Source organism: Metopolophium dirhodum, chromosome 4 (assembly GCF_019925205.1).
Source record: "Metopolophium dirhodum isolate CAU chromosome 4, ASM1992520v1, whole genome shotgun sequence".
Classification (NCBI taxonomy): Eukaryota; Metazoa; Arthropoda; class Insecta; order Hemiptera; family Aphididae; genus Metopolophium; species Metopolophium dirhodum.
Genome location: NC_083563.1, coordinates 33296939 through 33318394, shown reverse-complemented (window position 1 = coordinate 33318394; position 21456 = coordinate 33296939). Strand labels below are relative to the sequence as shown.

The 21456-nt window shown below is 28.3% G+C and overlaps 1 protein-coding gene across 5 annotated transcripts in view; it reads right to left on the bottom strand.

Moving 5' to 3' along the window:
* LOC132943924 (prolyl endopeptidase FAP-like) overlaps positions 1-21456 on the bottom strand; it is a 282440-nt gene that overhangs the window by 10356 nt on the left and 250628 nt on the right. For all 5 annotated transcript variants that reach the window (XM_061013088.1, XM_061013090.1, XM_061013091.1 and 2 more), the window contains 7 exons: positions 13087-13181; positions 11342-11416; positions 2949-3001; positions 2636-2856; positions 2008-2165; positions 1332-1438; positions 391-514 (listed from right to left, as the gene is read on the bottom strand). In XM_061013088.1, coding sequence (XP_060869071.1) covers positions 391-514; positions 1332-1438; positions 2008-2165; positions 2636-2856; positions 2949-3001; positions 11342-11416; positions 13087-13181 — 833 coding nt within the window. The remainder of the gene's footprint in view (positions 1-390; positions 515-1331; positions 1439-2007; positions 2166-2635; positions 2857-2948; positions 3002-11341; positions 11417-13086; positions 13182-21456) is intronic.

Here is a 21456-nt window from a genome sequence, read left to right as displayed (position 1 = left end):
AACGAATGTATTTTGAAATATCCAAACTGCAATATTTATCTACTCGAGCACACGGACAATAGAAGGCTTAATCGTTTGACAACATAATTTTTCTCGACAAATTTTACCGTCCGATATATCAAATAATATGATTATGGCGCATTATACAGAATAAAATATCAAAAATATAATATAATCACTTATCCATCTACAAGCAGTCTGCTGTTTAAATCAATCACGCGTTATATAATAAATAATAATAATATACTCATTTTTAGTTGATCGTTTCCATATTATATCATACTAGATTATAATATGTCAATCACGTGGTAGTGAGTATAACATTGGGATTAGACAGTGATCAATTTATCATACGACTGTCACAAATTCACTTAATCGTTTCATACTCACGTCTTGACACTGCCAGTTTGGCTCAGAACATACAGATATGACCATTGTCGTCTGTTTTCTATTCATCCAAACTACTCCAATACGTCTTTCGTTTGCCCACTTAACATGCATCAAATAGGGTTCACTATAGAAAAAAAAATTGAGTGGTAAAATCTGAGTCGATAAAAAAGAATACCTACAATAATATGATAAAATATAATTTATTTTATGCAAATAATAAAAATCATTTTTCTATGTACCAGATTGCGAGGCGGGCATTAACTAGTAAAAAACGTATTTATTTTTTAACTTTTTTCTTAGTAAATTCTATATTAAATAGTTCTAGTTAAAGACTCAATAGTAACAAATTAGCTTTTCCTAATCCATTTGAACAATGATACGACCAGTTAAATATGTGGTTATACAATATACATTATACAAAATATTATAATTTAAACTATATTTTAAATGGATTAATAAATATTATTTTTTTTTTTTATTGGATGAGTGATTAAAACGATTTTAAATATAAAAATCAACAAATAAATATTAGTTGATTTAAAAATTTAATTGATACTAAATGTGTAATTGCCTAAGCCTAGTATAAACGCTAGTGTGCGATAAGAACGAATACTATTATAGTATACATTTTTAACAATTTAGGTACCTAATATTATGTAATAATTATTTATTTTTTTAAATGTAAATTGCATGATGATTAAATAATAACAAATAACTCAGGTGGTAGTTAAACAAAATATCGAAATTTTATATTTTTTAAGATATTTTTGACTGAGTTAAATAAGTATTTTTCTCTATATTAACTTTAAACATTTATTATTGTTAATTGATAGCTAATGGTTCTTATAACGTCACCTTAACTTAACTAGAGTGAAATTAACTGAATTTGTTATTTTTTCCTTAACGTGCCCAGTGTCCACCTTCGTAAAAATTCATCTCACCTTTCCATATGTAAGGCTTGTGGTTTTTGCAATAGTGTGCCGTTTGATAAACTATCGTTTTTCAAATCCCTCAACCACACAGTCACTGTTGGATTTGGCGTTCCCGCCTGGAATAAACAATAACTTGTGAGCTTAAATGTACCTATTAGAAATTAATTAGGTGTTCATAATATATTAAAAATAGTCCAATTTAGGATATTATATATACGCATAGTTGCAGTGTATCATATTATATTTGAATATAACATTAGTGGTTTTGAAAACTTTTTAGTATACAATGTTCAATGTTGTTTTTAATAATTTTTAATTTAACTATGTAATTACAGTATTTTATTTTTTGCTTTTAAATTTAATAAATTATACTGAAATAATTATGCGTTATGAAAAAAAAAAAAAATAATAATATATTTAAAATAGAATAATAGGTAGGTAACCTTTTTTTGATTTCATAAAAATAACTTATATAAGTAAAAATGTAATTATTTCCTAGTTATAATAATTTATACTAGGTACTAAATATATTAAAACTCGTGTATCACAATATTAATTTAATATTATTTAATATGTATATTTTAAGTAATCTGTGTAAATGAGAAAAAAATTATATTATGAACATGTAAACAGAAAATTTTGTTTAAATAATAATACATTTAGGTATAATATTAACCTGACCTACCTTTGGATATCGTAACGACTGATAATACGGATACTGGAATCTAGTGTTGTATACCGGATACTTGTATTCGCCGACCAATGAATCGTCAAACGTGACGTACGCTAAATACCGACCAGATGGCGAAAACCAAAACGCTCTATCGGATTTGAAAATTTCTTCTGAAATATAAAAATTATTGTGACGTGAAAATGTGTTGTGGTAAACGTAATAATGTTTATAAACATAATATGATTTAATCTGACTGTGTGACCGACGATTTTCATTTCACCATTAAACTTTTTGAAAAAATAGGTACTGCCTATAATACATTGCCGGTCGTGTAATTCCCGTGGATAACTTTTTGTTTTCTAATTAAACCGTTTGATTTATAAATCATTTAAACATTGCAAGAAGTGTGTGATGTTTTTGAAAATTGATAGGTTTCGTAATTGATACATTTACACCAGTACTCCTGCAAAATCTTTGAAAATATAATATTCTCCTCTACAACGTGCAATAATTTATTATTATTTTCATTTTGCGCGCCTTAGCCGTCGAACTCATAATATTATACTATCACACTCCCGTGTCACACAGCGATAACAATAACAGCACAGCGATGACGTACTATCACTAACCTACCACTTACCCTGGTACAGCCAATCCGGTATGCCGTTGAACACGGTCGGCGTACCCGTGTCCGTGATCCTGACCACTCTGCTGTGCCGGTTACCGTGGATCTTGTAGTACAAATCGTTCTTGTGCACGAACACCAGCCCACTGCCCGTCGGCGACCATTGCGCTTTCTGTATGTAAATCTGCTCGCCATCGTCCACCGTTTTCGAGGCGGTCATGAGCGGTACGCCGTTCCTGTGGAAAAACGCAAGAAAAAAAAAATACCCCGTTATTAAGACGTACGTGGAGGACCATGGAGGCATGGAGGTGCTCGCCCTCCTACTTACTGGGTCGACACTTCGAAAACGTGATACTTGGCCTCCCGCGTGTTCGTGTAAATCTAAAAAAAAAAAAAAAAAAACGAAAAATGTCGAGTGAGTAAAATGCCGAGAGCTGAGCGTTTTTTTTTTTTTTTTTTTTAATATTAACGCGCAGGCAGGTATTTACGTCGAGTGTGACGATATAGTCTTATGATATTAATATTACTATATTATGACTTCGGGTAAAACTACAGTTTAAAATTATTATTATTTCGGTATTAACACTGCAATCGCTATAGTTTTATTACTATTATTTCAGAAGATGAAAATAGATATTTAATTTTTTCTCACGTTTTTATACTCGCCCACATTATAATATAATATAATATAATATTTCCATGTACGTATATGACCAACATGGTCGGAATTCATATTTTATCCCCCTTTCAATCAGTCCTAAGCCGATTATTTCTGGATTACTTTTCGAAAATTTCAATACTGCACAATAGTAGGAAATTTACTTGGAATTAAATCGTGATAGATGATTTCATCATTGCGCCATCGGTATTGTTTCGGAATATAACTGAAATTGAAGTGTTGAACATTCGGTGCAATAATAATACTTCACTTTATAGGTAGCGTAAATATACCGTATTATTATATTATTCGTACTAGCATGTTGAAATATTGTGGGTAGTGGATCGTATAATAGTAGACATAAACATCTGTGACTTAATTAAGTTTTTATTATTAAATTTCAAAAAAGCGTAATAAACTGCGTAATATTTGAAACTATACGTAGAATTTCGGCTTGACTTTGTATTTCATATGTTTGAGCAATAAAGCACACCTATAGAATATAACAAAGCTAACACTAAAAACCATTATGATTTTCTATTATATTATTATGAAAGTGCATTTCTAGTCAAATTGTTACAATGAATACATTATAAAATCGTGATAACCAATAATATTAATAATAATAATATAGAAAAATATTTAATGAAAACAGATGTAAAATTGCAAAGTAGTTCAGAGAACCTACTTGTATATAAAATATACTATAAATGATAAATATAATGTCATTATTGAATTATTCATTGTTATATTTTTCTGACTAAAGTCTTGAAAACATAATATTTACATAAGTTGAAATATCAAAAATAAACGTAATAATCAGGACGATCTTGTTATGTAGTTTTCTAAAAAATACAATACAAAGGACTTTTCAAGCTTGGCTGTCTGTTTACATTTATGAATTATAACAGGTACCAACCATAATGAATAATTATTCTGGAAATATTTTTTAGTAATTTAACGAGATCATTAATGACTTTAATTTTTTCCATAGGATTTTTAAATTTTTACTAATGAAACAAAAACTACGCACGCCGATTAACATATCATTTTAAATTCGGTTGAATTTAATTGAAATGAAAAAATCCAAAATGAAAATTAATAAAAATGTTGGATAAATGATTTTTTTATTACGTATTAAGTCGTGATTTTGTACCCGGTGTCCTAGGTAACGGTTGTCGCGAAGCTTAATCGCGTATCCAAATGCGTCATAAAAATGTAAATTCGTTCTTAAAATATATATTAGGCTAGTCCACTATACACGTATAGCATTGCTCATAACGCTAACGGGTCTCCATTATAAACGTTCGTGATGAAATGTACATTTTGCCCGTTATGTACACTGCACGGTGATGGCGGCAAGGTGCAGTAATGAATTCTCCGAGGATCGCAGTAAAAGTTTATGTTCTACAAGTTTTTGTTTTTTTTTTTTTTTTTTTAAACAGAGGTCTGGAAAAAAAATACGCTGTGTGGAAACTGCAGGTAAAAAAAAAACAAAAAAAAAAAACTACCGAATAAGAGGTTATCTTCTTTTTTTTTTCGTAAAGTGTACAAAAATTGTGCGGTGTATAAAACAGACAGGCAGCCAGTTTTTTGGTTGAATAATTTGGTTTAATATTCAAATACCGAGCAGTTAATCCGGATAGGCCAGATTTATAATATATATATATATATATATTTTTATTTATCAAGATACATAATTCATCCTATATTGTATTTATTACGTAGGTACCGGCCCTGCTAAATAATATTTCGTATAATATTATGTTTACGTACACATTCATTCATTTTAATAAATCTACACGCAAAATTATTGTACTATTATTATATAATTATATACGAGTTTTTTTCGAGAAAAAAACCTGGAATTGCCATAATATTTTAATTTTATTGTTATTTGAACATGGTTAGGGAGTTGAATAACACAATATTATTTTTACAATACCTACTTACAATCTATCGAATTGCAACGGAACAAGGTTGCCTATAACCGGAAAAATAAAATAATGTAATTATACATAATGGCAAGCACTCGACTACAGAAGTTGGCTGTTTTTGAAAGTTAAATAAGAAATTATGTGACATGCAATAATTGTACGGAACATAAGAATCACGAGAACAAATTTAATTATTGCAAACAACTGTAATAATATAATATATTAACGATATATGATCGTTTTATACATTTTAACTACAATTTTATTCTTACTATGTTTTTTTTTTTATACTTATTCTTACAATATGTAATATATTATATCAACAGTACCTATGTGAATAACAGTTTGATGCACATAAACCGAATAGTAGTTTAATATTCTAAAAAAACAAAGTTCTGTGTATTTTCTTTTAAAATTGTTAATTTTTATTTACAATAAATATATACATTTGATACTGACAATTTTAAAAACTGACAAGGTTCTAAATAAACTTAGGCAGTGATAGTAAAAAAGGGAAAATAATTTACTGATAATTTTGATTTACTTGTATAGTTATGTTGCATATTATCAAACTTCAAATAGGTATTATAAGGTGATTGAAAATTAAATAATATCATTGAAAACTAATTATTTCAAAAAGTGTAAAATTTACTTCTTAATGTTTTTGAAAATATTTTTTTTTATAGTTTCATGTCGTTACAAAACAATGTGTTTATTTAAAAATAAAATATTTTTCTAAGTATTTCCATACAAATCGAATTTAGGGCTATTACTTAGTAATATGAAAGATATAAGTATTAAAAATTTAGATGGACACAGTAGTGGACAAACATTTTGCCGAGTAAGCCCGTACTACTCCACTCCACTCCACTCATCAATACTATAAATACTATCATAACTCATAAACTACTCACTCTAAGTTAAATTTTCATGTACCAGAGTACTTAAAAAAATATTCTTTTTAGGAATATACAATTAAAATTCTGTTTTCATTCAAAAAAGTAAAAATCTTAAAAAATTATAAGGATAAGAAATATTTAAAAATATAATTTTTTAATAACAACGTGTTTTTGCAATGACTTAAAACTATGTGAAAAAATATTTTCAAAAACATTTATACTTTTTGAAATGAGCGTTCAACGACAAATGAATTACACTATATAATACACTCGTGTTAGCTGTTTGTGTTAGAAATGAGTTAGGGTGAGGTACTATATTATTATATTATTATATTTATTATATATGACACTTAATTTATTATAACTGATTGTAATTTTAAATTATTTTAATAAAATTTTAAATTTTTTTAATGAAAATGTAACAAATGTATAATTTTTAAACAGGTAAATTGAATTAATAATCCTAGTTTATTTTTGTGAGTTTCATTAGACATTTTCAAAGTTTGGCATACACAACATCAAATTTAAATTCAATTTTCATTCAATAGAATCTTAAAACAACAAATACCTACTACTATTGTTAAACCGACAGCTTTCTCGTAAGGCTGATATTTAAAATGAAAAATACATTTATAACCCATTTTTTTTTAAAAATACTTTGGCAACACGTCGATACATCTGTGAAGTCATTATTTTCTTCAAAGTACCTACCTAAAGTATTTTCAATTTAACGTGGCTACGTGTCCGCTTATTTTTATGAAAACAATCAGTCACTGCATAAACGACAAAAATAGAAAAAAAAAGAAGAAAGGAATTGGTGATATTTTATACTTTTCAGTCGAATAATAATATAACAGTTGAATGCAAATATGAAACGTATAATAAAACGCTAAAGACTGCTATTGGCATCATATTAATAAAAAAAGAGCGAGCGTATATAGTCTAACTGAGTCTATCATCTGCGTGTTTTACATGTGCATAAAATAAACGATCGGAATGGGAATCGAATTCCGACAAATAATTGTAATCCAATAATGTAATAAACCCGGCGTACTCGCGTATAATAATGGTCGTACATAGTACCTATGTAGATGTGTATTTCGACGATATCAATGACATATTTTTTTGAAAAAAAAAACGACGAGGTCGCCGTATGATAGGCGTATTAGATCGGCGACGGACGAATTGTATCCAGTCCTGACGAGTCGAGACGAGAGGAGAAGTGTAACGGCAATAAGAAAACGGTCTACGTAAGTAGATAATAATATATTATATTATAATATATATATATAATAATATACAGAGCTCTGCGACTGTAGGAACTAATTATCTACCACGGCGGCCGTACAGATATTATTTATTTTGTGAACATCGATCGGATTTCGGTCAGTTGTTGTAGTTGTTCACGGGACCTGTCCATACGGTGCGCTGAGCCGAGTAATTTCAAATTTGTAATTCCACAGGTGAAGTGTATGATAAACGTTTGGTTCTCAATACATCGCCGCAAATAACCAAAGACCGTTAAATTAATTTCGTTTCGGGTTTTTTTCCGAATATATTATTTTCGAGTTATGAGATTACACTTCTACAATTTCAGGTATTTCAAAGAGCCAAATGTCATGTGAAAAACACTATTGATCAATAATTTTCTAATATTGGTATTATATTTTTCTGATTAAATTCTCAATAGTCAAAATATTTAGATTGGTATGTCGATATTATATTTAAACTGAAAAACGAAATAATCAGGATGATCTTGTTATGCAGTGGTCATCTAAAAATACTATTACAACATATACGGAATATTTGACTCTCAGAGTTTGACTGACGCGTCGAGACGAGAGGAGAAGGAAAAATCCAAAAAAAAAAACGATCTACGGGAGTACATATTATAATATATAATATTATAACAATTTGCAGAGCTCTGCAACTGATACCATTTACCTATGTACCGCGGTGGTGGTACGGATATTATTATTTATTTTGCGAACATCAAACGGATTTCGGTTTACGGACAGTATTGTTTTAGTTGTTCGCGGGGCCTATCCTGCAAACGTTGCTCTGAGTAATTTCAAATTTGCAATTCCACTGGTGAAGTGTATAATACACGTTCGGTCGTCAATACATCACCCGCAATAACTATAAAGACCATTCCGGCGTCATTCCTTTTCGTTTTTTTTCCCGAATATATTATCGAGTATTCGTTATTTCTTCATTTTCCGGGGCATTCGGTTGACGTGGGTACGGCCATAGAATATGCACGTATACATTACCATTATATACGGGCGTGTGTAGTATTTACATATTAAAACATTTTTTCTTTTCGTCGTTTACGTCAAACGTCGACGGGCCAAAGAAAAACGGCAATACGTGCGTGGACGTGACGTTGACGGAAAACTTTTTATTCTGGCTTATGCAAATCAAACATCCATTTTAACTTTATCGTTTTTTGGTCAAAAACATTTCACGTCCATTTCTCGAGAGTTCGCTGCAAAAGTGGTTTTTGTATTAGAAATTTTTGTTATACTTTTATTCGTCGAATTTTTTTTTGAATTTTCCAACCCGACCAATCGTATTGTTTTCAATAAAGTCGACGGTGAAATATTGTACTTGTGCACGGCAGCATGGAATCCACACGGATTTTCATTTGTAAATATAATAACAATATTATTCGGTTTATATATACCGTGTCTATACATTCGTTTTATGTACCTACCAAAATAACAAAATACTTTCGTAAAATCTATAATATAGTTTAAGCTATAAGACTTTTTATTGGTTATTACCCGAGCAAGACAATATAATACAATCACTATACACACAAACATTTCTTAGTGCAATACTACAAGGGAAAAAAATCCAATTATAGAAAAATATTGAATTTTCCGATAAAAAAAAAACCCCCGGAAATATAGCATGACAAATTGGTATAATTCATTAGATAATATTAAGTTTGACAGTTATTTGCTCAACGATTTTTAAATGTATTTTTGTAACAGATTCAAAGTGCTTTTAGTAATTTATTATTGTTTCTTTTTATCTCCATCGGGTCAAACTCCCTCTAATCATATTAATTTGAAACCGATTAATCTTATTACACTCCATTTTGTTTTATTTTTTAAATGCGCCATTCGTCAGATTCCATCAACTGTAGTATTTATTATTTATTTGATTTTAATATCGGTGAAAAATGTTTCAATATTGACACGATTTCAACTAAAATCAATTTAAAATAAAAAAATAATTGTGTTATTAATAATAACTTATTATATTGAAATTGAAAGTAAGTAGTAAGTACAACTTACACATAATATTTTAACATCGTTAACAAGCACTTCTATAGACTTTAAACCAATAAAATTATATATTATTTGTGTTACCAAAACTAAATTATTATTAAAAATGAATAAATTAACATACAGTTTTATATATTATTAATTATTTAATTTAATATCCATAATATATTAATCCACTAATATTAAGATTTGAATGAAATATATTATGTATAGCTGTTATGCGCTTTTCATAATTGAATAGGTATGAATTATATTAATATGATTATTAGACAACAATAATTAATACCTATTATAGTATAATCACTGAATACTTGTGAATTGGATGATTTAACATCAATACTATGGCATTAATTATGAAATTAAATTTCAGTTCTGTTTATTTATCATTTAGTTGGAAAGTACTGTTTTAATATCAATTTGATATATATATATATATGCCTTTGAAGTACATTTTTATGAAATTGTTTAAGCGGATAGATTTTCATATATTATATACCTACATTATAATAATAATATAGAGTACTGTGTTTGATTGTTCAAAAGTTTTATACCTCCATGATTAAAACCTAACTTTTACGTCGTATATAAACATTAAACATACAACATTTAGGTATGATAGGGGATTAAAAGTTAGATTTTCTCGTATTTGTTGTTAACGTCAAATAGTAACGGAGCTCTTAAAAAAAAAATTTAATAACACAGTGTTTACCTAGTTTCAGTAAAAACGGAAGGACGAAAATCAAATCAGTGACAGACTTTTGCGTTAATTTGCATCAACACTGACAGTTCTTATAATGAAAACCTTATAAAGTTATCCCGATGGGAATGCGTATTGTGTATACTACATCAACGGTTTGTAGAATTTGAAATATACAGCGCATATTTTATTTTTCTGGAATACTTTTACCTACCTACTATTTATTTTTAACTCGAAGCATAAAAAAATCGTTCGCGTGCACGCGAATTACGGTAAATTCTCATTCCACGAAATGTGCGATGTATGCAGGAAATTGGGACCCGAAAGCTCGTCGAACTGCGGTCAAGGAATGAACAAATATTTCTGTACGGGAAATGGAAAAAAAAATAGTTTTCGGCTTTATGCGTATCGCACCCTTCGACGATACAAAGCTTCCTCTATAGATCTGTTATACAATATATACAATATCCTATAAATTATATAATAATATACAGTACGTATAAATACGCGCGCTTATATGTGTGTGTGTGTGTGTGTATGTGTGTATCCTGCTAACGAAGTTCGTACGATTACGAATGGGACCCATCAGCCGGCGAGTGCGGGTTAAATCGTTCAGAAAACGATAACTAATGATACCGGTACGGTGTGCGGCAGACAAAAACTTTTGTCTTTACAGTTCATTTGGTATATTCAGAGTTCGGAGTTGAGTGTGTTTGGGCGTAAGGGTGGAGGAGGGCGTGAGAAATGACGGAGATACACGTGGAAAGAGAAAGAGAGAGAGAGAGAGAGAGAGTGGTCTAGGTGATTTTTCGAGGCATAAATAAAAAAAGAAAAAAGGTAAGTGGCAATATCTCGGTTCGGTTACTGCGACAAATAGCCTAAAACACGCGAGAGAACAACCACGATGATGGCGAAAAATCTATCTATCTACAGGAATACTCGGCCAGCGTTATCGCGGCCATATTCACGAATCATCCTCGGCCAACACCTATATTCGTACAGCCGTAATCATTTTTCGTTTTTACGGATTTCACAGCGATTTAACCGTGAAGTACGTGAAAACAAAATTACATTCAAACTTCACATGCGTATCACAATGCATTATCGTATATTATTGTTATATACGCCATACACGTCACAACGTAAATTATATTAAATGTTAATATTACTATCATTGTCGCACGTACTGCGTTTGTCTGCCAAAATGCGTTAAAACGGGGTGCGTTTCACTTACTTTTTTCTCGTCCGATGCCAGGAGCACGTAGTTTTGATCGCTAGACGTTTGAAATTCATTAGCATTCACTCGTTTCTAGAAGCAGGCATAAAAAAAACAATGATAACTAAAATATGGTATTGACCATTTATACCGTTAAAATGTCTTAAGTTTTTTTTTCTTTTATCGACAACATACATTTTTAATTTCTATTTAAAAGTGGAATATTTTTGAGAGTACATCGATTATAGGTAATATGTTTGAGAATTGTGTACGATAAATTTATGAGTTATAATTATATTTCAACGTTTTGAGTTTAGACCATCGTCCATGAGTACCAGAAAAATATTGATCTGCTACTCCATTTATCTATCATTTAAATAATTATAATGAATTATCGTCAATCATTTGGATTTTATGTATCGAAATTCTTTAAATAATTTTCTACTAAGATATATGAAATTATAAATGTAGGTATGTTCTTATATAATACAACAGTAAAAACATAAAACTGATAACGATAAAATATATTAACAGATACATTTTTTTTAAATGTTGTTTAGTAATGACCCAAAAATATGTACTTAATTATTTTTTTTTCAAATAATTTCTTAATTGTTTTTTTTTAAGTAATGAGAAACATTTGGTAAAAGTATCACGCTGTAATAACTAAACAATTTAACGTTTTTTTTTTTATTTGATTAGATATATATTTTTTACTTACAATTATTAAGAAGTTTGACTTAGATTATTTAGAAGTATGGAATGATATTTATATTTAGATATTTATGATCGGACACTAAAGTATAAAAAAAACTAATAAATTCATAACGTAGTAATGTTATTGGTATGTCTGTCATTTGTTGATCCCATTCATTTTTATAAAATATATTATTCATTATTATTTAAGTCGTTGCTAAAAAGTCGTTTCATTTTAATTAATGTTGTCTGTTATACAAAAAAATGGTTATTGCAATGCGCCTATAAATAGTTTTGTCAGAAACATGCATGACGGAACATTTTTTAAATTATCACTGTATAATACAGTTTAAGTAAAACCGTTGAGAGATAAAAATCTTCAATGGGACCATATCATTCTAACGAGATTGAAAAAAACTGCCACTTTTCTAAATATTGCAAGTATAACAGAAGCGTGGATTTTAAGAGTTTTTCATTTTAGTAATAGTAAAAAGGGTGTTCCTTTAAAAAAAAAAAAATGTTAATAACAATGTAATGAAAAAAAAAACCATTATCCAACTTTGTTGAAAAGCCGAAACCACTGAGTTTCATTTTCTCACTACATTTTAAAAACTTCGTCATTTGACGGTAAGTGAGCCCAATAATATCGTTTCATATAAAATATGAAACGGTCCATTTTGAATTTAAATTATATAGTTTGTTCGCTTACTGTCTTCGTAAACTGTGTACAAAATAATAGAAATGATTTAAGTATGACAGATGCGCACGCCTCGTGTCTGGTTTTTGTTTCATATTATAGAGATTAAATCCCAGTTAATCGTTTCAGGATTACTCAAAAGCCGTTCGAATCAATTGCTCTTTCGGCAGACGGCTGGCACAACCCATCGATCCGTCGACTGCTATTTGCTGTTATTTTTTCCCCTTTAAAAACAATCCACGCCAGAACGTGGAAACGCAATGCCGAGTGGGAAAAATAATAAAAAAAAAAAAAACCTTATTGCTTTGCAAATCTGTCTTCAATCAGCGAAAACCGTATGCTCAGTTGATACCAGTAAATTGGCACTTACAAAAGACGAACTCGTGAGTAGTACCCTGTGTTTATTTGTTTCGACATTGTATACGCTGACGCCACCTTGTGCGTCTCGAACCACCAACTCCACGCCTGAAAACAAACACAAAAACATGACAATATTATTCTCCGCTGATGTACGATGTTCGGAAAAGAAAATAATTTTATTTCTGATTTGAAGAAAAAAAAATATATCTTGAGACCCGAAGTATAGGAAAATAAATAAAATATAGACGTACACGTTCTTTTGAGACGTGTGTGTACATTAATCTTAAGTGAAATTCGTTATTTTTTTTACGTTTTTCTCATACACATTTTTGATAAAAGTACAACATAATATATAGTTTAGAGTACAAACGATATTTAACCAAACCAATTAAAAAAATTCTATTGTCGTCTTGTCGAGCTGTTTATAACGCTGGTTGTAGTATTTCAAAACCGTATCGAGTATAAAATCCAACAGAAGATTAAATCAGATTGATTCGAAATCTTTTAAAACTTTCATCATTTTTAACCAAAGCGAAAAACACTATTTTATTTATTTATCTTTTAATGGTGAAGACACTTTGAAAGTATTTTTTAATGGAAAATAAATGGGAATTCATCCATCTTCAATAATTAATAATTAATTATAATAATTATTACAAATAACATTTTTAGTGAATAAAATATATGAATTGAATTATATTATGTGTCACTTTTCCAAAATATACACATTTCAAATATTTCAATTGTCTGTACGCGAATTTTTTTAATAGTAAACTTCAGTTTAGAAAAAGGCTATATAAATTAGGATAATTTAATTGGAACTGAAAAAATCAGGACCGATATTAAATTGGAATAATAATTTATCAAAATGGTATTGATTGGGACAATATTATACATGACCGTATTTTTCGGAACTTATAATAAATAAGAACCTTATTTTACTCTAAAATTCAATCCTGTTATATTGTCTTGATCGTACCCATCCTGTAAAATAATATTCATATTTAATATTGGTTTCGGTCTCAGCAGTCTAGAGTGATATTATTATCCTAATCAACACTGTTCCTCCTAACTGATAGTCAGTACATTTATTTTACTGGTTTATGTCGTTTTTACGATTCCCGTATTTGCAGTCAATTATTTTCACAAAATAAATTGGTCCCTATAATTACTCTCCTAGTTTATATGTAGCTCCATTTCTTTTTTACATTTTACAATAATTGGTATTGTCTTGTGTTATTTTTGTTATTTACCTATTACGCATTATGTCAAAGACATTAAATAATATTATAACGTTTCTGTTGATTTAAAATAAATTGGAAATACATTCTGCAATCGTATTTAAAATATTATTTAAACGCTTTAAACCCAATTTTAATGTCAATTAAAATAAATATCTATTAAAAAAAAATTATTCTTGATTTTTATGATTTTTTGGTCAGATAATGTTTACTTTAAAAATGCATATGCAAAAATTATATTAGCAGATTTATAGGTAGCAGCCTACCTACTTTTTCCGGTGTTACAAAAATGTGATGAATGTGAATTGTAGCACAATATAACACAGAGCGTGAGATATACAAACAGAAATAACCACAACAATGCAGAGAATTTAGACATTGTGGAATGTCTGTGCCTTTGGGTGGTTATTCGACAATGGTTTTTGTTTTGATAAAATCTATTGATTTTATTCATGTCATTGTTTTTTTTGGCGTTGTTTATAACTAACAGTAATTGGAAAGTTTCTAAAAAAAAAATGGTTTATTTTAATATGGTGTTAGATTTTAGAGTGTTGAATACGATATCAAATACCGTTGGACAATTAGCATTATAGCACAACACACTAAAAACAAAAATTATTTTATTTTTTTTATATATTGATAATATAATAAATATGCAAGTAAACTGACAAAAAATCAATACTCTTTGAGAGTTAAAAAAAATATGTGAATATTTTAATTTTAATGTTTTGAAAAATATAATATTAAGTCCCCTTGTGTTTTTAAAAATATAAATTTATCTGGGATGCAAACACAATGCATTATTATGTAAAAATACAGCGTAAAGAAAATCAGATGGAATTTCAACCAAGTTGGAGCTGGCAATAAATGTTTACCAAAAAACATTATACTATATCAACGGCTCAAATGAAACTAAATCAGCGGCAACCTAACGCCACCAAATACTACACCAAAAAAATAGTTTTTAATGTATTTCTGTATTTAATTTATTTAACGCATCTTTACTACATGTGGCTATATAAAAAAAAATAAAGAATCATAGCCCCGGACAGTTTATGTTTTAGATCACCTTTCACTCATTTAAAAATTCAAATAGATACTCTTGAGAACTATAGAACAAATTATTCTTACTTTAAAAGGCATTGAAGCACAATATCATACCAGTAAATTTACTATAATCTGGTAAACCCCCATAAGAGTTCTTAAGAAAAACCTCCATCCATCCACTCTAGAGGAAGATTGCATCAGCATACGGAGAAATATATCACGCTGTAAGAAATGTTACCAATATCAAGTACCATCAAACAAAAACCTCACTTCTCTCTTCTTTGTTGATATCGATTCCAAAGTAAGAGAACCCTAAATAAGGCGACAATTATGGTATCGAAATTTCTGAACCTATTGCCATACCCGGACCTACTTTGTATATCTTTTCGTATGTGAAAAATGTGAGGAAAATTACACTTCCCACACAAAATTTCTAGATCTCTTAGCAAAATATAACCCCTGAGAAGAAGCCCATCTTACTAATTACAAACTATGTACAATATTATACAAAAAACATAATTTTCAAATATAACAACATTTCAAACTAAAAATATCAACAACCACTGCCATCCAACTCCACCCCGCAATTCTGAAAACCACTATCTTAGCAACTAGCTACTGAAATTCCACAATTCCACGTTCGTGTGTAAATGTAACTGTGGGTCACCAATCATTCAAACCAAATCCTATTATTATAAATAACAATGACATTTCAATTTCCAAATCCCTGGATGAATTTAAATCCATTTTAAATCCACTAATAGCACTCGTCATCACTGATCTCTCAAGTTTCATAAAAACCAAAACTGTGAAATAAAAATATTATAACATATTTTCTTCTCATCATCTATTGTAACCAATGTCATAAAATTCCATCAATGGATGACTCCAACGACCAAGTTCCCTGTCTTTATAAAACCATCTAATTTCATTTGTTTCGTTTTGTTTCTATCTTATTTTATATTTACCTTTAAACTCCACTTGTGCTTTTTGCAAATCAGTTATTTACAAATTATACGATTCTTCAATAAAAAAAAAAAAAAAATAATAAAAAAAATCACATAAATTATGCTATTTGCAAAATGTAATATGCGATTACATTCTATATTATGTGGACATGTTTCAAATATGTGTATGGAAAAAAAATTGAACCTTGAACGTTTGTTGTACGTAACATATTTTACATCAGCTCCTATATAATTCATAATAATATTTAAACCTTGTAACGAACAAATTCAACTCACTCCATGTGCAACGAGCGTTGTTGAACATAATACTATTATTATTATCGTGGTTTCAATACTATAAATTTGGCTGAACGCTAAGTTCACAATATGTTATTACTTATTATATTAAATAATAATATTGTGTGGTCCGAGAAATGCGACAGGTGTTGCTGAATATATTATAATAAGGCGACTTTCGCAGTTCTTGCAATGTACTGTTTCGTAAGGGAAATTACTGTACACATGTGCTATAATTCAACGCATGGCATCTTTATTTAAATTGAGATGTGTCAAATATGATGGTTTAAGTTTTCTAAACGATTTTGCAGTCTACCGAAAACTTAATGCGTTGTGTTGGAGTAACTATAGTTACACGTAATAAAATTATTGAAGAAAACGTCGAGAAACTATTTTACTAAATCGTTAGAACAATATGTTTATAAACATAAACATAATATTATTATGCAGTTTTTCAAAGAAAACATTTAATAATTTAGTCATAAAGGTTCTTACTTCCGATGTGTGTTCCAAAGATATACATGCATTTTAGCACCCATTGTAAATATTATACCATTACTAGAAATATGTCAAACTGTATCGATTATGTTATAAAATATTTATGACGCGACTCCGTTAGTAGAAGGGAGTGGGCACGTCATTTGTTTTTGGAATTAATATATTATGGTCGGCTTAATGAATACGTTTTGACATAAATTAAACATTGACTGTTGATACCTACAATAAATATATTTTAAAAACAGGAATTTCAAATTATATTATTTAATGACGTTGTTTCATCGATAGTAAAAAATGTATAATTAAAATAATATCAAAAACCGTCGCCAACAACGAATAATACCGATATAACAATGTAAACATGACATTTATAATATATTAGTATCAGTGTTGTGAGCATATTATTATTATTATTATTATTATTATTATATAATGGAGTTATAACGTTTTTATTATGGGCTTAACATAACACTATGTACCTAGTGTAGATAATAACGAATATTTTTTTCTACATCGTACCATTTAATCGACAATCATCGTAGTTCGACGGAGCGCAAAATTAATTTTCCGTTTCATCGACACCGCTGACGTTTGACGTGTATAATTTTTACTTAACGAGGCGTTGATGTTACAAAAACAGATTTTTATGATCCCGTCATTATCATATTATAGCTTGACGCCTTAACCATTTCATTGTGTTCTGGTCTGTATTGTACCCACACCTTACCTAAAATAAGGGTTAAAGCAGAGTATTGAAATATTAATAAATTTTCAGGTCCGGTTCTAAGATAGCTTCTTTAAATCATAGACAAAAATAGTTTGGTTTCTGGTCTTAGCGAATAAATTATGTATCAATGCTGGAAGATAGAATATTTATTTTTAAGTATAATTAAGGTAACGGATAAGCATTTACAACAGATAAAAATCAAAACACCTATACATAATCGTTATAACTATGGAAGTTTCTAAGGACATTTTTACTAAAATGTATGAAAAAAAAAATATTTTACACTGATAATTAGCCTAAAATTCAATTTAAAATATTAAAATAACAATATTACATACTAAAATAATAAATTAAACCTATAGGTAGTGTAATAACCATCATATATTATTTTTCGTTCTAAGTGGTAAGTGTCTGCTACTGATAAAAATAATAAAATAAATTATGAATTTATAAATCCGATAAAATGCTATATTTTTATATCGATAAAACGTATTGACATAATTAAATATAATCAATAGAATAAAAAAAAACTCAAGTAACGAAAAAAAAAAAATTCTGAACCTTTTGTTGACCGTCATGACTCATGATACAATCTATTTACTAACGAAACATAATTTGCATTTTGAGAAACAACAACTTTATAGTAAATTCAAAATTTATTACAATATTATAAAAAGCATATTTTAAAATATATAATACATTTTAAGAGAAAATAAAGAGCTTTTATAAAATAATTACTACACATTTCATATTATATTGTACTAAATTATTATTAAATTATGTTTGTGAAGGTTATATTAATGGTTTCAGTTTATTCTAATAAATTGTATGCGACAAATTATTACTAACACCTTGTTTATGATCATTATTATATTATTATATTATTATTTTTTTTTAAATTTTAAGACATTGCGAGGTCAACTCAATTATTTTCGAACATATCTGCACTATAGTTTTTGAAACATGAATTATCGTTTATTATTTTATTTCTGGTAATTTTTATATTATTTACAAATATTTAATTATATTCTAGTAAAATTAAAAATGTTGGTCATTGAAAAATAATAATATTCACCGTATACAGCGATTGTATTGTATTTTGTATCTAGTTTGGATCCGGTCACCTATGCACAGCATAGCTTTGTTTCCTAATATTGTTTTAAATTTTAACGTGACGTTTATAATAACGGCCTAGCGAAATATAAATATAAAACCTGATTTCTAAAATGCAGTATTTTAAAATATTTTAACTTTATTTCCAGTGAGTGATTTCGAATAAATGAACGTTGTTATAACCTAAGCTTTAATGCATATATGGTATATAATTATTTTTGTAGAACAAATTTAACAATACATACTTTGTTGCATTTAGAATAACTAAAAACTACTTACAAAACTCTTTGTAAGTACTGAATAATTAAACTCAATATTCAATTTAATTATAATAATGAATGTCTTTGTCTACTTTATCTATAAATTAGCTGAACCATGTTAAATATAGGTGTAAACATTTTTAGTCGAATAATCAAAAAATAAATACCAATAACCATAACCAAAAAAGGAAAAAAATATTTTCTGTTTCAATTCTTGCCTAGTAAATTTGTCGAAAAAAAATGTCCAGTTGAATATTATACAAACAATTATTACATTAATAGTTGATATTAATTAAATTGGAATAAATCACCAATGACATACATCGCAATATTGTTTTAGTCAGGTATGTCATTGGACCAAACATACAACTATTTATTCACTTTTATGTTGAAAGACAGTAACTAAGTTCTGCAAGTATATTTTTCGACTCATTACAATCTATGTATTTAAGACGATTTCATGGTGTTTTATAAAGATAATGTTTTTCGATTTTTGCAGACTTTTCCCTAAGCGTTGAGATGAAATTGTTAGCGATCAGTGAACAATATTGACCAAAACTCGGAAAGTGCAATCATAACTGAGCACCGTTATTAATAACTGTATTTTTAATGCAATAATTTATCATTGTTTTGTAGTTCAAAATAACAATACATCACTATTCTTTTCCAGAGTGAATAAGTGTCCTTTCTAAGAGGCGTCTGAAACACGTTAACATTATATTGAGTCTGGTATTATTGTACTGTAAATTGTTCTTCCATTATGATGTTTTATTAATAATATAACCGTTGAACACAAATGCTTTATTTATATTGCGTTATAGTTAAATTGTATGTTTTATTTATTAATTATAATATGCAAAAAATAAGAATATATTTTCAGATTAAAATAGATAGGTAAAGCTAGTCGAAATTATGTTAAAAAAAAATATTAATAATTCACTTTTGCTGAACATGATATTATTTCTTGCCTGATCCTTGAGATGCACTGTTCAAATATCGATCTGATAAGCTCAAAGCATATATTATTATTGTGATAATGATTTAAAACCGTACAATGGAGTTATAAATAAAATACTATATAATATTTCTTATAATAAATTCAATATTTTTTTTTAATTAATCATAAATCGAAATATTGTTGTCGTAGAATTATGGTCTAGTTGTTGCATAGATCCCTGCATTACCTTTGCCGTGATCGATGAATGCAGAGGCGTGACGAAAAAAAAAATTGTATGTGTGGCTCGTGCGAGAAGGCAATTTTATTCCACGACTGAAATAGCTCACTTCCGCCCTTGCCACACAATATACTATTACATTATATTAAAAACAATAAAATGTGTTTATTATATATAGCTCTATCTTCGGTCAAAATCATAATATTATTGTTTAATTGTTGAATGATAAACTTTATATAACTTATTAAAATTGGTATAGGTGTACAGTTGTTCGAAATAATTCTTTGAAAAATAAAAACAAACCATTGTAAAACTGATTTCATTTTTATATCCTCTGAAAACATGGTATAACTTATGTAATGAGTAAAAAAACAATATAATGGTTTAGTTCCAACTGTTTAACTTTATGAATCTTTTTACGGAGATCAAATAAAAACCAAAAAAACTAAGATGTATTTTAAAGAAAAAAATAATAAAAGTAAGCCAATAAATAATGATTTATGTCTACCGATTATGATTAATTGCTCAACAAAAAAGCTTGAAATAAACATAATATTGTAGCTTTTAGATGGTGTGATAGTATTAATAATAACACCATTAATAAATTATGATATTATTTAGGTATATTAATTACAAATTTAAAAATTTTATCATGTAAAAGAAAAAATAACATTTCAATTTAAACATAAGAAATTAGCACAGTATCAATGTACAATGTAAAAGTATGATGTGCAAATTTCAATTTGTTTCAGGAATTTAAATATTTCGCTGAATATTATTTATAGTGTATACATTCGACCGTTCGTACTTAACTTAATTAATTTCCTTAAAAACGTGCGGAATATAACTGATAAAAATGGAAATAATAATTTAAAATTATGTTGAAACGTGATGATGTACATTGTATACCAACAATTGAACCTATATTGTTCGCATTTTTGTTTAATTAAATATAGTTTTCATTCAAATGTATTATGAAAATGAATAAATCAAACACGATTATTTTATTCTGTATGGTGTGAATTTATTCAAACTTCAGAGTAAGTTGGAACAATTTTAAAACAAAAAAAACGAT